This window comes from Colossoma macropomum, unplaced genomic scaffold (assembly GCF_904425465.1).
Source record: "Colossoma macropomum unplaced genomic scaffold, Colossoma_macropomum, whole genome shotgun sequence".
Taxonomy (NCBI): Eukaryota; Metazoa; Chordata; class Actinopteri; order Characiformes; family Serrasalmidae; genus Colossoma; species Colossoma macropomum.
Window position 1 is genome coordinate 36857790 of NW_023494789.1, and position 14077 is coordinate 36871866.

At 39.5% G+C, this 14077-nt stretch overlaps 1 protein-coding gene across 1 annotated transcript; it reads right to left on the reverse strand.

The window, feature by feature from the left end:
- Positions 1-1876: 1876 nt before the first annotated feature.
- On the reverse strand, positions 1877-5973 carry sp7 (Sp7 transcription factor). The gene is made up of 2 exons (XM_036571194.1): positions 5876-5973; positions 1877-4209 (listed from the first exon to the last, which is right to left on the reverse strand). Exons 1-2 carry the CDS (start codon positions 5894-5896, stop codon positions 2869-2871), a joined length of 1362 nt encoding a protein of 453 aa, XP_036427087.1. The 5' UTR covers positions 5897-5973; the 3' UTR covers positions 1877-2868.
- Between the last annotated feature and the right edge of the window lie 8104 nt (positions 5974-14077).

Here is a 14077-nt window from a genome sequence, read left to right on the forward strand (position 1 = left end):
ATATAGGAGTGTGAAATTGGGGCTTCCCTCAGTCAAAACATTGTACTCAGCAGGATGAAGATTCTAGTAATGGTATTCACAGACACTCCCATTTGTATTTGTTCAACAGAGTTGTTAATGATGTTAATATCATGCTTACAGCATGTAGACAGCCAATAGCCAGTCTAGACTTTGAGACAAGCATGGTTTATTGATTCAGTGATGCTGATAAGACTGGACTAGTTATGTACTGAAGTTTGGTATTGAATGACAGAATTTTTCAATACTCGGTAGACTTGAAGTAATTCAGTTGGAATCATAAAGGTATCAAACTTCACAACCAAGCCCTACATGGCACAAATTTCAACACAGGCTTTGGTCAATTTGGCTTACCAGACTGAGTGTTTCGTCAACAGGGAATAACTTTTCAGAAATGTTGCTCAGTGACTCACTTACAAAAGGGGGAAAAAAACCTCTGCTTACACTCAGTTGCTACAGGGCTCCCTGTATTTGGACGCCGGCAAACATTAGCGCCAGAGAATTTTGTCTTTGGTTTCTGAAGTCTGTTGTTAGTTCACTGCCACATGGACAGCCCACAATTCTGTAAACAGTATAGTGCCTCTGCTCCCCCCACCACCACCACCATCTCCTCTCTTCTGTTCTCCTCTGCTCTGCTCTCTTCCGCTGCCCAGTCTGTAGCAGTGATGTGGGGTAATTGTCCAGTAGCAGGGCTGGTGGGGGTAAATTGGTGCACGCAGACAGCGGGGGAGGTTTAATTTTCTTGAGCGGACTCTCAGCGGTGCTCTGTGAGACACATTGTATCAACTGAGAGCCCCGCTTTGTTTGGGCTGCGAGAACTAATTAAGGCATTTGTTCAGCCATAAGATCACAAAGACTGACAGGCCAGGGCGCAGGGGATGGGGTAAAAAGACGGGAGTGGGGAAGAATAGACAGTTAAAAGTACGAGGAAGGGTGACTTGGAGATTCCAAAAGCAGAGATATGATAAAAGCACTCCACAGTTGTCACAGTGCATGACAAAACTTGACTGGAAAGGTCAAATAACTTAATCGCTGGAGAGAAATAGGACTTTACACCCACAACATGGTCATCATCTTCTTATCACCTATTCTTTTCTATTGTGAAAAAGCTCTGTCTATTGTGCAGCTTTGGTGCCTTTGTCTCGCTGATTTCACAGTACTGAAACTGTAGCACTTGTTTCAAGCTAAATTACACGTCAGTTGACTCGTGTAATTCTACTAGACTTGAACGCATCAAAACAATGGGTCTGTCTTGAAGACATGAAGATATATGGAGTCTTAGATGAGTAGCAACTATTATGGGGCCTATTTAGAACAAATGCATAAACAATGCCACTGAGGTATTTAGGGGAAAACAAGTTATACATTTTCCTTTCCTTCTTATTATTATTACCATGACTTTATGACTAGTACTAGTGATATTGTTTCTATTGTAATAGTTGTTGTAGCTGTTCTTGTTAAAATGCGATGAGAGGTCAATAATAACATTTATGTGGTGCTTTTTTCCAGCTTTTAGGAGTGATATAGGTTCCAGAGGTATTTTATTCAGTATACCAAATCATATGTTTCACATACACAGTAGGTAAACAAGGCATCATGAGAACAAATGGAGGCAATGCAATATACCATTGACTACCAATAGCGGCTGCCTACACTGAAAAAATGTTGCTTTGAGTTTACAAGATTCAAATGTGCCAAGTAGTTGCAAATGAATAAAAAGTATTGAACGGATGATCATAATTATTGCCAAAATAAGTAAAATTAAACAAAGCAACTGTGTTGACATTATATATTTTCATTGCCCCTATTGCTGACAATGTGTTTTGCTCTATGCAAGAAAATACAGAGAACAGAGAACTGAATTTAATTTCACTTAATTTAATCGTAGACAAACAGTTGGCTGGGGTTTGAAAACATTTCATGGTTTGAGTCTCATATGTACATAGTGGTAAACAAACAAAAAAGTGATTAAAATAACATCATTAAAAAAAAATCCATTTTAAACCTTAAATTTGGCTTTTTAATAATACTATGAAGAGAATTCATAGAACAGCCAGCAAAATCTGAAAATCAAGTGTCTAAAAAATAAATAAATAATCACATAAAATGAAAAGTCTTAATGTCTGGCTTTGATTCATTGTCTGTTTTCCATTTTGCCAGTAATGTAAGATTGTCTCTCAAATGTTCATAATTTAAGACATAAATTAAATTTCATGTAAATAGGACATTAAATAAGACAAGCAACGGATCAACATGGAACTCAAAGCAAAGACTAGACTGTACACCTGACTCCCTCATTCCAGCCAAACCGGCTGATGAGCCCTGATCTGCTAGGGGCTTCTGAAACAATCATTATGCCTTCAGAAAGGTTTGCAATTAAAGAAGAGAAACTAAAAAGTCTCTACATGTAATAAACATTGTAAATGTTTCGTAAAGGAACTGCTGGTAAAGGCCAAAGTGCCAGGCAAGCCGTTGGATAATGACAAATGACATCTGTCCGTGTATAATGCTCAGAAAGGACAGAGATTAACAATTCAACCAAACACCCTAAAAGAATTGGAATCTACAAAAACGGTGCCAAAACATCAGCCTTACTAGATGGCCATCTATATGCCTGCCTAATAAATGAATGAAAACCTATTCATCTCCTGTTCTTTCTTGTTTCAATGTTCCTTCATGTCGCACAGGAGACTACCTGCGTTAGTGGTAGACTGTTTCCCTCTGAGCTGGTGAAGTCTTTTTCAAGACAAATGTCATTGAAAAGCACATTGTGTTCACGACGCATCATTTCTCATGTTGATTAGCACCGATGTAAAAGTAGCTCCATCTGAAGACATTTCAGACAGGAGGTTATATCTCCAGCAGTCCGCTGCTGTTCTCCACCACGTTCCCTGTGGCGTTCTTCTCCTCTCCATTAGCTGTGTGATCCTGAAGGCCGTTCCCTGGACCAGATGGGGCCCCATCGGTGCTGGGGTCCACAGATTCCTCTGGTCCCCTGGGCTCTGCCTCACCCTCTCCTCCTCCAGCCTTTCCCTGCAGGCCAGCCTCAGAGTGGGTCTTCTGGTGCTTGCTGAGGTGGTCACTGCGTGTGAAGCGCTTGTTGCACAGCAGGCACGTAAACTTCTTCTCACGCGTGTGCGTGCGCACATGGCGCTCCAGCTCGTCGGAGCGCGTGAAGCGCTTGCCGCAGAAGAGCCAGTTGCATACGAAGGGTCGCTCACCAGTGTGCCAGCGCAGGTGGGCCTTGAGGTGGGAGGCCTTGCCATAGACCTTCCCGCAGCCCGGGATGTGGCAGCTGTGCACAGGCTTCTTGCGCAGAGAGGCGGCTGATGCACCCAGCCGCTCCAGCTCTTGACAGTTGGGGCAGTCGCAGGAAGATCTGCTGGTGCCAGTCGTACTGCCCGTATAAGCCCCAGAGCCACGGGCTGGCTTTAGGCCCATGGGGTTCTCGATGAGGCCAGTACTAGGGACTGGCTTGGGCTTGTACATGTCCTGTGGGAGCATGTGCTGGGAGGACTGCAGGAGGTGCGAGGAGGAACCCAGGCCCACAGAGGGGTATGGGGCTGGGTTCAGGGGGGTGAAGTCGGAGCTGTAGCTGGGCATAGGAGGGCTTAGTGAGGCCTGTGGAGCCACAGGCTGCAATGAAGCCTGGAGACCATCCGGTTGGGTCTGGCTGGCACTCAGCCAGTTGGAGCCGGGGTGGACGTCCCACCAGGAGGAGGTGGCATTAGCCGGAGCTGCTGTTATGCCGGGGTGAATGCCTGCCTTGTACCAGGAGCCATATGGGTGCGTCATGTCCAACGAGGTGTAGACACTGGTCAGGCAGTCAGCCGTGGCGTGGGCTTTGGTCACCAGGAGTGAAGGGTCCTGAGAGGCCGTGGAGGTCTGGAATGAGGAGAAAGGGTTGTAGTCAGAGCCGTAGGCTCCTGGAGGCGGAGGTGGGCTGCCTGTGGGGGTGAGCAGACCTCCCCCTGTGCCAAATGAGCTGCTGTAAGAGTCCGCGAGGCCCTCGCTGCCTCGCCCGTTCTTAGGTGCCTGGAGGTCAGAAGACATGCTGTAGGGTTTCTTCACTGGTGCGGCGCTCACTGTTTTGCCAGGTGTGGCCGTGTCGCGAACTGGACTGGTGCTGCCGAACTTGTTGCAGGTGGCAGTCAGCATAGCCAAAGGACTCGAGCCATAACGTGTTTCCTCCTGAGAAGAGACAGAACAGCGCCATTCAGCATTAAACCTCCTTTACGTGGGCTGAATTTTACTGCTCAAGTGTTTGTATGTCTTTTTTTGTTCTGCACTAATAGTTTTCATTTTATGTCGTCATTCAGTCCCTCAACTACACACATAAACAAGAGTAAACACATGAGCAAACAGGATTCCTGGCGGTTTCCAGACAGAAATATGCAACAACAACCTTCACCTTAGTGATTAACATGTCATCACCCATACAATTCCTGTTAAACACGTTTGCCACTGCACGGTTACCATCAGTTGTGGAAGAGTAAGACATTGTTTTTGAAGACTGTCCTTACAGACTTAGCTTTTTAATTGTTCTGTCAATCTCCTGGTCACTTGACTGACTAAGTACAAAGGACAAGCTTTGAAGCCCCTATTGACTACAATGGATATGGTGACGAACGACTGAAAAAAAAGGATGGAGAAAAGTTTGTAAAGCTGTTAGACTGGTGATTATAACAGTTATAACTGTGTTCTTCATTGGTCTCTATAAATGAATCAGAAGCACCCATTATATTAACATCAGCTTCTGGAGCTGAATGGAGAGACTGAGTCGTGTTCAGGCCCAAAAATACAAAGAAGCGCAAAGCTCGAAGAGGACAGAAACAGAAAACGAAGTCAAAATGAGGTTACATTCTCTGGATATCTGTCTCTGAATACATGTGAATGAAAAAAAGAAACCCAGCAAGACAACTTGTAGAAAAGCAAGACATGTGAGACTTGTAAGTAGCCGATCAATAAAAACAGGTGGTTTGAATAACTTTTCTAACTTTTCTGTCAGATGAACATTGTCAGTCTTTTATCTGCTTGACAGAATTTAGATATACAGCCTTACACATATTCGAGTATCAACTTTCCACCCTTTGCCACATTCGAAAAGTCACCATCGCAGTAGGACACAGCAGAACGGCTTCTTTTCCCCTGGTGAAAGTCATCTGGCTGGGGGGAGCACTAGGGCTCCTTGCTGCGGTTCACCTTGGCCCAGTCTGCTGCTCCCCTTTCCACGTTCCCTGCTCACTATTACCACGTGGGGCTTAAACTGAACTGTAATGCCTACACCAAAGCCACTACCGCAGCTTTTTATTTCCCATTTCCTTCATTTTTTTTTTAAGTTCAGTGGGAGGGCTATAGGAAAGCCTGCATGGCCAGAACGTGTGGGGCTCTATAATTATCCATTATTATCCATTAGAATATGTTGTTCCAGTATAACTGATCCCCTCGTTCAACACCGATGGAGCAAAAAAAAAAATGAATTAATGAAATATCAAACAAACCAGCCCCAAATGAATGAAATATCAAACAAACGGCTCGACCAGACTCATTTGCTTTGCTGCCCGTCTACATCAGCGTGTAATTACTTTCTCATAAGTTTATTACTACTTTATACCTTACTAGAGCCGTACTATACAACTTCTGACCAGACCACTATAAGATGCCTGACGTAAATCTAGCTTCATTTCTTAATACCACGTAAGTAGCGCACGTCTCTGAATCCAAAAAATCAAAAGTAGAACGGCAAAGTCTCCTATATTAATTTTCGTTTGCAGTGCGCGCGCACTATGACTGCGCCCCGAACTGAAGAAGTGAGCCCGGTCGCGTGCGTGTGAGCGTGCAGTTTGTGGTTCCTTACCTCCAGAACCGAGGCGGCCATCCCTGAGGAGCAGATCCCAAAAGTTGAGCTCGAGACGGGCAAGGAGTGAGCTCGCGGGCCCGGGAAGCTGTGTGAAGTCACGGATGCACCGATGACTTCTATGTGGATTCAGAGACACGCCCTCTAATGACAGGGTCGGAAACGACTGATGCACGGCCAAAGGGGGGAGAGAGAGAGAGAGAGAGAGAGAGAGAGAGAGAGAGAGAGAGAGAGAGAGAGAGAGAGAGAGAGAGAGAGAGAGAGAGAGAGAGACCGACCCACTCCCCCTGCCTGCTAGCCCCGACCAGCCTACCGCTGACAGTGAAAAGTAGGTAATGGTAATAGTGAGCAGAAATTGAAAATATAAAAGGTGGTTTTCATGTTCTCGTGATGTTACGGTCATTTAGCATAGCTACCGCTACGGCTGTAGAGGGTTCAAACTTTAAAACGTTTTAAAAGCCATTTCTGATTTTATTTCCAGCCAAGCCCTACTAGAATAGCTATATGGCACCAAATAACACACGTTTTTTTGTGAATACATGTAGGAAAGTAATCGCCTCCTAACTGAGCTCATACACGCGGCCATGTTGGCTACGTTTGTCATCAGTTTCATCCCCCGGAGAGGCGCCTACATGAGGTGCGAGGCCGATGAATAAACTAAGTAGACGGCAGGGAGTGGAAGTGGGGCTGGTTTAGGCAGACTGATCTAGGAGTGGGCAATATGGCAGAATATAAGTTCAAATACGTTTAACTATAAACGATACGTGTCACGATATTTCGACACAGACACAACCCACTAGTTATGCTACGTTTAAAGGGGAAGTTTGGTGAAAAGTGGCTCATTTGTAGAGAAATTTGCCAGCTCAGATTTCTTTACAGTGATGTTGTTGGGAACCATGTCTGCAACACAAATGTAGCCATTTTATTTACTATCCAAAACCACCAGTGAACCCACATGTGACTTTTGAATGTTATATGTATTGTTGTTGATAAAAAAAATGTGGAAAAGTGTTCTTTGAGGACTATTTTGCCTTGGAACCCCATTCATGTATCCCTCTGCCATGGCTACATTAAAATAAGTTGATACAAATACATTTTAGGCCAAAACATCACAAAACTACCATAAAAAATGTGCCAGACATGAGGATGAGTTTTCATAACCATTTCATATGATAACTTTCTGTGAGGGAAATGTTTAGAGCTGGACGTCTGGTTCCTATCACCACCACTGTTAACAATTCTGAGACTGTAAGTTTCTCTAGAATGAAGCATTTCACACCAAACCACTCTGAATGACTTTACATCTTAACCATTTAATTATGCAAACATTTTGAATAATCTGTGGAGTTCCCCTTTAAGATCAGCCATTAAAAACTCTGGGTACAGTGATGTTTTTTCAGTGTTTCACGTATTATATTGCACTAACTCCAGGACTAATTATGCTCTCTTTATAATGAAAAATGTAGCTGGTCGGTGTCGTTTGGGTAGGGATCATAGCCAGGGTACGATCAGAAAATGTTATTATAGCGATAACTTAATTGATCACAATAACAATAAAATATTGTCATATTACACACCTGTACGTTTAACGTTTCATAAAGTTATTGATATGTAGAGCTATTCCGAGTCTTAGTGTCACACTGTAAAGGCATATTAAGGGGAATCCTACAGATTTTTCAGTTTTTCTGCACAGTTCAAACCTGAAGGTGTAAACAAAGTCATTCTAATGGTTTGATGTGAAGTGATGTATTGCAGTGAAAATTGCCCATTCTGATTCCTTTGCAGTGGTGGTGATAGGAACCAAGGGTCACAATGTCTACAACACAAATACAGCCATTTTATTTACTACAGTGAACCTATGCATGTTTTTTGAGTTTGCATACATAATGTTGATGGTAAAATGGTAATAAATCTGAGGTTAAAAAAACAAGGTTATTTAGGTACTATTTAGTCTTGAAACATCCTGTGTGTATCTCATAGCTGTAATGTATTTAAAATACATGCATTAGGCCAAAAACATATCTCAAAAGTGTCATAAAACAATGGCTTTCTCATCACATAATGTAATTATAACTACTCTGTGTAATACTTTCCTGTGAGGTCGCTTTTAGAGGCATTAAGCCCTTAAAATCACAGGCTTATTACATACTAAGGATCATTATTTAGTAACTACACGGACTTTAATACAAACTGGCTGAGCTATTCTTAGTTTTGAGAAGTGTGTAATAAAATTTTGGGCCACCCTGTCCATTTAAGGGATTTAAATGATTCAAAAGTCTGGTTCCACTGTGAACAGTTCTGATTTGGTGAATTTCTCTAGAATGACGCATTTCATATCAAACCACCCTGAATTACTTTGTTCACAACTCAACAATTTAATGATGCAGAAATTTGAAAAAGTTATCATGGTAATTGAAATGTTATTTCACTCTTTTACTATTTTATGGGCCGTAGTTATGATCCAGTCCCTTTCTAACATGTAGGCATGTGAATTGTATATAGGCCTTGCTGTTATTAAAGAGATTACACTGTTAACTGTTATTAAACAGATTACACTGTTAAAAGAATGGAAATATGCTTGGAAAGTTCTATTAGTACAATGAAAACAATATCAACAACAATACTGATGAAAGCAATGACAGAATGTAGAAGGCATCTACTCAAGTGCTACTAAAGAGCTAAATCCAAATAACTGTTTAGGAAAGAAAAGCAAGATAATTATAACCCAATTACACAAAATAATTAGACTGTAATCTAAAAATGTTCGCTTGTACTGTATCATAAAGAGAGTTCAGGAGAGGATCTGGTCGTGCTGGCATTGGAACATTGTTCATGCTGTAAAGCGCACCACTGAACTCTAACCAAACAGGAGTTGAGTTTCTTACATTTTCTGATCCTCAACTTCCCAGCATGCCTCATTGTAATTACATTTCTGTCAGATCTAAGCAATATTTTAAAGTGTTTTGCACATTTAAAGAAAAAAAAAAAAAACATCTTAGAATTCTGTCATATTCTACCAGAAATATCCGTTACAAGATTACTTCTAAACTGCCTCATAGACATGGAGTCCTTCACTTAAGCTCCATCGTATTGCACTAGCATGATCAGTAAATCATACAGTTAGACTGTAATATAAAAGTTAAATTACATGGAGGCAGTGTAAATTTGGATCATACGGTGGATCATAATTTTTAGAGAAACACAGGACTCCTTCTTAGACTATGTACCATACATATAACAAGGTGCTAAGTTTGTAACCTGATTTCAGAAACTCCTATGTTAAAATAGAAATCAACTTAAATTAGTCAAGATATCTCATGGAATTTAGTATAGCAAATGTAACATATTCATTATGATGACCAAGATAAATCATTTAAAATGAAATAAATAGGCTATGCCATGTATTGTATTGTAAATTAAAAAGTGTAGACTCCCTCACATGCTTAAGTTTACTGTACTGGCGTGTTCAGTTTTACTAAACTATAGATTTGGAAGTTAGAAAAGACTAAAAATGTTGATATTATGCTGTTATGTGTAGCGGTCAGCTGTTCACCCTACCCTTACAGTATGTGCACCTTAGCCATAATATAGTAGTACATTTGTAATTTGAATAAAGATACTCTTACATTTACAGTCATAATATAATCAAAAACATCACAATAAAAAAACAGTGTAATTGATGAGTATTTTTCAGTGACTTTTCTCACCAAAACAATGAAAATGGAAAGGTTGGGTGGAAATAGATTAAGAATGATAAGAAGCAATGGACATATTTTTTGAAGACTAGAATTTTAAAAATATGCATGTGTGCATTGCATCAAATGTTTAACTTACAAAATAAGGTATAATAAGGTATTTGGAGGAGACAGGGAGTTTACAGGGAGAGTAAGGGAGAGCTAAAAAAAAGTTGAAACTACAAAAAATGATTATATAATGATACAATGATTTCTCACCTCTAGCATTGACCACTTTTGCAGTCCCTTCAGCATCTTGATAACAGCAAAAGAAGGTTAAAAAGAAGCTTTGCGAAGTTTTGCAAATGAGAATCAAAGCCTGTGGTGTTTAGCCACTAAAATATGATCTGCTCTGTAAATGTGTGATAGCTGTATTCATTTGAACAATTATGGGGAATAAAGCATGTTTTCAATTAGAATGAAAAGTAGGGTCTGAACCCAGCACCGCAGTACCAACCCTACAACTATAGACCAAAAACTATCTGTCGGTATGTCCAGATGAAAATATGGTCACTTAAAGACAACTATGGTGACCCACCACCAAAGAAAAATGGTAAAAATGAAAAAAAAAACAAACCAAAAAACAAACAGAAAATGTTGTAAAATGAAACGGAGCAGAGCTGCAGTGCAGTGGACCCAGAAGGATAAACTGTTTCTGCCCTCCAGCAGGCCACCAATCATAATGAAACAAGTCGTGTACACAACTTCATAGCACAGTTCATGATTTCTATAACCTGAAAGTTGATAAAAGGCCATTCCTCCTGTGTTTACAGAAACGGAGACCAACGTCATGTAAAGCCAGTAGAACTGAGGGAGTGTGTAGACTTGTGTAGGCTCAGAATGACTTAAACCTATGATTAAAGGTCTTTAAAGGGACGCTCCAGAACTTTTCGATAGCAGGTTCATTAAGCTGAGCATGATGCTAATGTCAACATGTGCAACCCGCATTCTTTCTATGGTTTGTGATTCATAAGATTTGGAACGTCTAAAGAAATAAAAAAAACTATCGCCAAAACTATCGCCTGCAGCACTGCAGTAAAGGGAAGCGTGCTTTCAAACTTACTAAACTCATATTGCTATTTTAAAAATATCCCCAGATGATGTCATAACACTGAACTGCTTAAAATCTGCTTCAAACTTTTAAACCACACGCTTTAGAAAAATGCTGCTGTGTTAACAATAATACAACAGTATCCACTTCTTTTTTATCAGCCTTATTCATGGCATTTGCTATATACATACTATACATTTGGTGTCTGTTTAAGCTTTCAGAAACGTGCAGTATGCTTTTCCACTGTGTGTGAGGCTAGCTTACAGACCTTTATCAAATAAATAAACAGTTAAAATGGTCTTCCGGTAGCCCATCTTGGTTTTGAGTGTCCTTGTGGGCGTCTCTTTTTTTTCCAAAATGAGGGGAGAGAAGATTAAAATTGTTTTCAAAAATAAACATATAATTTCATTCTTTATTTTTTCCCTCAATTACAAGGCTTGGTCAGCGCAGGCTTGTAGTTTGTGAGAGTTTGGCCCTAACTGTAACACACAGACTATATTTAGCAGTCTGCTCTTCAACTGACCCTCTCGCTGTGTCTTTCGTTCTCTCTCTCTCTCTCTCTCTCTCTCTCTCTCTCTCTCTCTCTTACTCAGTCACTCACTCATGCACTCACTCACTCAAAAAAGTCAATCGTTTAATCCTTTATCGTCGTCATGCAGGGTGACACACTGGCTCCTGATGAGATTCAATTAGAGGGCACTATCAGGTCCACTGGAGATCTGTTATTACATTTACATTTGCTTGCAGTGTGTCTGACAAATGCACTATATGTTCTAAAGTATCCAGACACCTTTTCTTAATGGTGAATTTAGCCAAATCATCCAACAGAAAGAACTAAACAGTAGTTGTGCATTAAAATATGCAGAAGTGTTTTCTCTGTGTAGGATATTTATCTTATTTTCACTTAGAATATCAGCAATATGTTACATACATGCATGTCATATTCATATATTTGTTATTTTATATACAAACATATACAGTATGTTTAATTCCTTACATGGCCAGGGCCCACTGGTAGGCCCAAAGTATTATTACACACATCTGTAACCTAAGAATAGCTCCACCAGTTTGCACTGAAGTACATGTAGTTAGTTAATAATAAGCCTTAGTATCTAATAAGCTTGTGATTTTAAGGGTTTGAATATTAGGTTTTCTTCTTAGTAGTGAATTCAGATACTTTACTATTCAACACAGTTGTTCGACTGCACACACACAGCTTGTATCATCTAAATAGGAAAGCACTGACCAATACAATAGGCTCCTCTGGAGCAGCTGCACATGTTAAGTTCACAATTGTACCCCTCTAGCAATGACAAGCGTCTGCTAGAGGGGTACAGAGTCCCCAGCATTGGGCTGTAGAGCAGTGGAATTGTGTTCCCTGGAGTGATGGTGCTCCACCAATACCTTTGAGATGAACTGGAGTGGTGGTTATGATCCAGAACTAATCATCCAACATCAGTACCCAACCTCACCTAAAGCTGAATGCAATCAAATCCTCACAGCAGTGTTCCAACATCCAGTAAAAAATCAGAAGAGTATAGGCTGTTACTGTAACGTAGGGAAGTCAAGCTCTCCTAAATAATACCCTTGATTTCAGTAGAAAATATAATCATGTATTAAAAACTAATGTTTCCTCAAATATGCATGTGACAATTACTAGCACACTCCTTTTTCCAAGAAGTCTTGTTCCAAGAACACAAAGGCAAATATGATGTAAATTTTTTGAAATTATGCGTATAATTTTGGGGTTTGTGGGATAGTTGTCAAAAAAAGTACACAGCCGAATTGCAAAAAAGCTGTGAGATATCAATTATTGTATAGCACTCAATTACATTTTAAGACTAATGAAGACAAAATAGATTGTTGTTTTGTTAAATTATAGTCAGTAATGGTAAAAATAAAGAAGGACTGATCTGCCTTTGAATTGGTAAATTCTTTACTGTATTATTATGTTCATTTATGCCATAACAGTTATTAATAATCTTTCCTTTTTCTTCCTAATTATCAACATATTTATAATTGTTGGGATACAAATACTGAAGGTCTGCATACAGATGCCACATTATCATGGAATATTCATATACATTTTATTTGCAGCAAGACACAGTATTATCAGAATTATTAGTGTCATAATAGCTTTCTTCGCAGGTCACAATCATTTGGTGCAGACAAATTAATTTTTGTTTTTCTCCTACATTTCAAGTGTGATGCAACACTGTGCTACAATGCAATATAGTTTCTGTTAAGTAAAAATAATAACTAGAGTGTTTAGATTACTATGAATTTGTTTGAAGATTGTAGGCCAGGCTCAGGAGAGTAGTTTATAACAGCTTGCAGGAAGACTATGAAAAGACTAGCATGCAGTACTTCTTCTTACTCGTCACTTGTGTTACATGGTGAATACGGTATTATGTCTTTAAGTAGATGCTTTAGAGAACCTTCTACTCCTCAGTTTTGCTACTTAACCAAAAGAGCAGGCTATTCAGATAAGTACAAATCTAGTCATACATACTTCCACTATGTGAGTGTGTGTTGATGTTGTAAGGTGTTTTGTATGTGTGTGTGTGTGTTTATGTAATGAAGCTGCTGTGATGCAAAATTAATTTCAGAAATTGAGAGATTATGTTGTATCATATTGTAGGTCATTGTAAGATAACTGCACTGGATTTTCTCCTGTTGAACTGGTTGAGCTGAGGAGACACATGAAGAAACCCAAAAAACAAAACATACACAGTCATATGAAAAACATTTGAAAACCTTTGGTTAAATTACAAGTTTTGTTGATTTTCCATGTCAAAATAAGTGAACACATCCTCTACAAGGAACAAACTTATATACAAATAGCACTTTCTGTACACTTTTTTATTTATTTGTTTGAGTTTAATTTATTGGAAAATAATACACATAAGATATAAAACATGCCATAACTTTTTCACAGGCCACATTTCATATTTTATTTTCCAATATCTTAAATTCAGAAAAAACAAAACAGTACTTGTACATTAGAATGTGCAGAAGTGTGTTCTCTGAGAATCTGTTAACTTATTTTAACTTAGAATATCGACAGTATGTGTAATTTGACCAGGGATGCCGACACCTTTGAACAACTGTACAGTGCTGTTTAAAATTTTGGAATTACATATCATATTAATATTTTTGTTATTTTATATACCAACATATACAGCACGTATATGGCAGTTTTATTACACTCTGCTATAACCTAAGAATAGCTCAACCAGTTTGCACTGAAGTACCTGTAGTTAGTGAATAATAAGCTTTAGTATGTAATAAACCTGGGTTAAATATTAGGTTTTTAAATAAAAGCTTTTAGGTTTTATACAATATTCAAAATCATTGTATGTCAGCTTATCTACTTAAAGATTCAATTACCACTTTTGAAATACTAGACTAATTTTA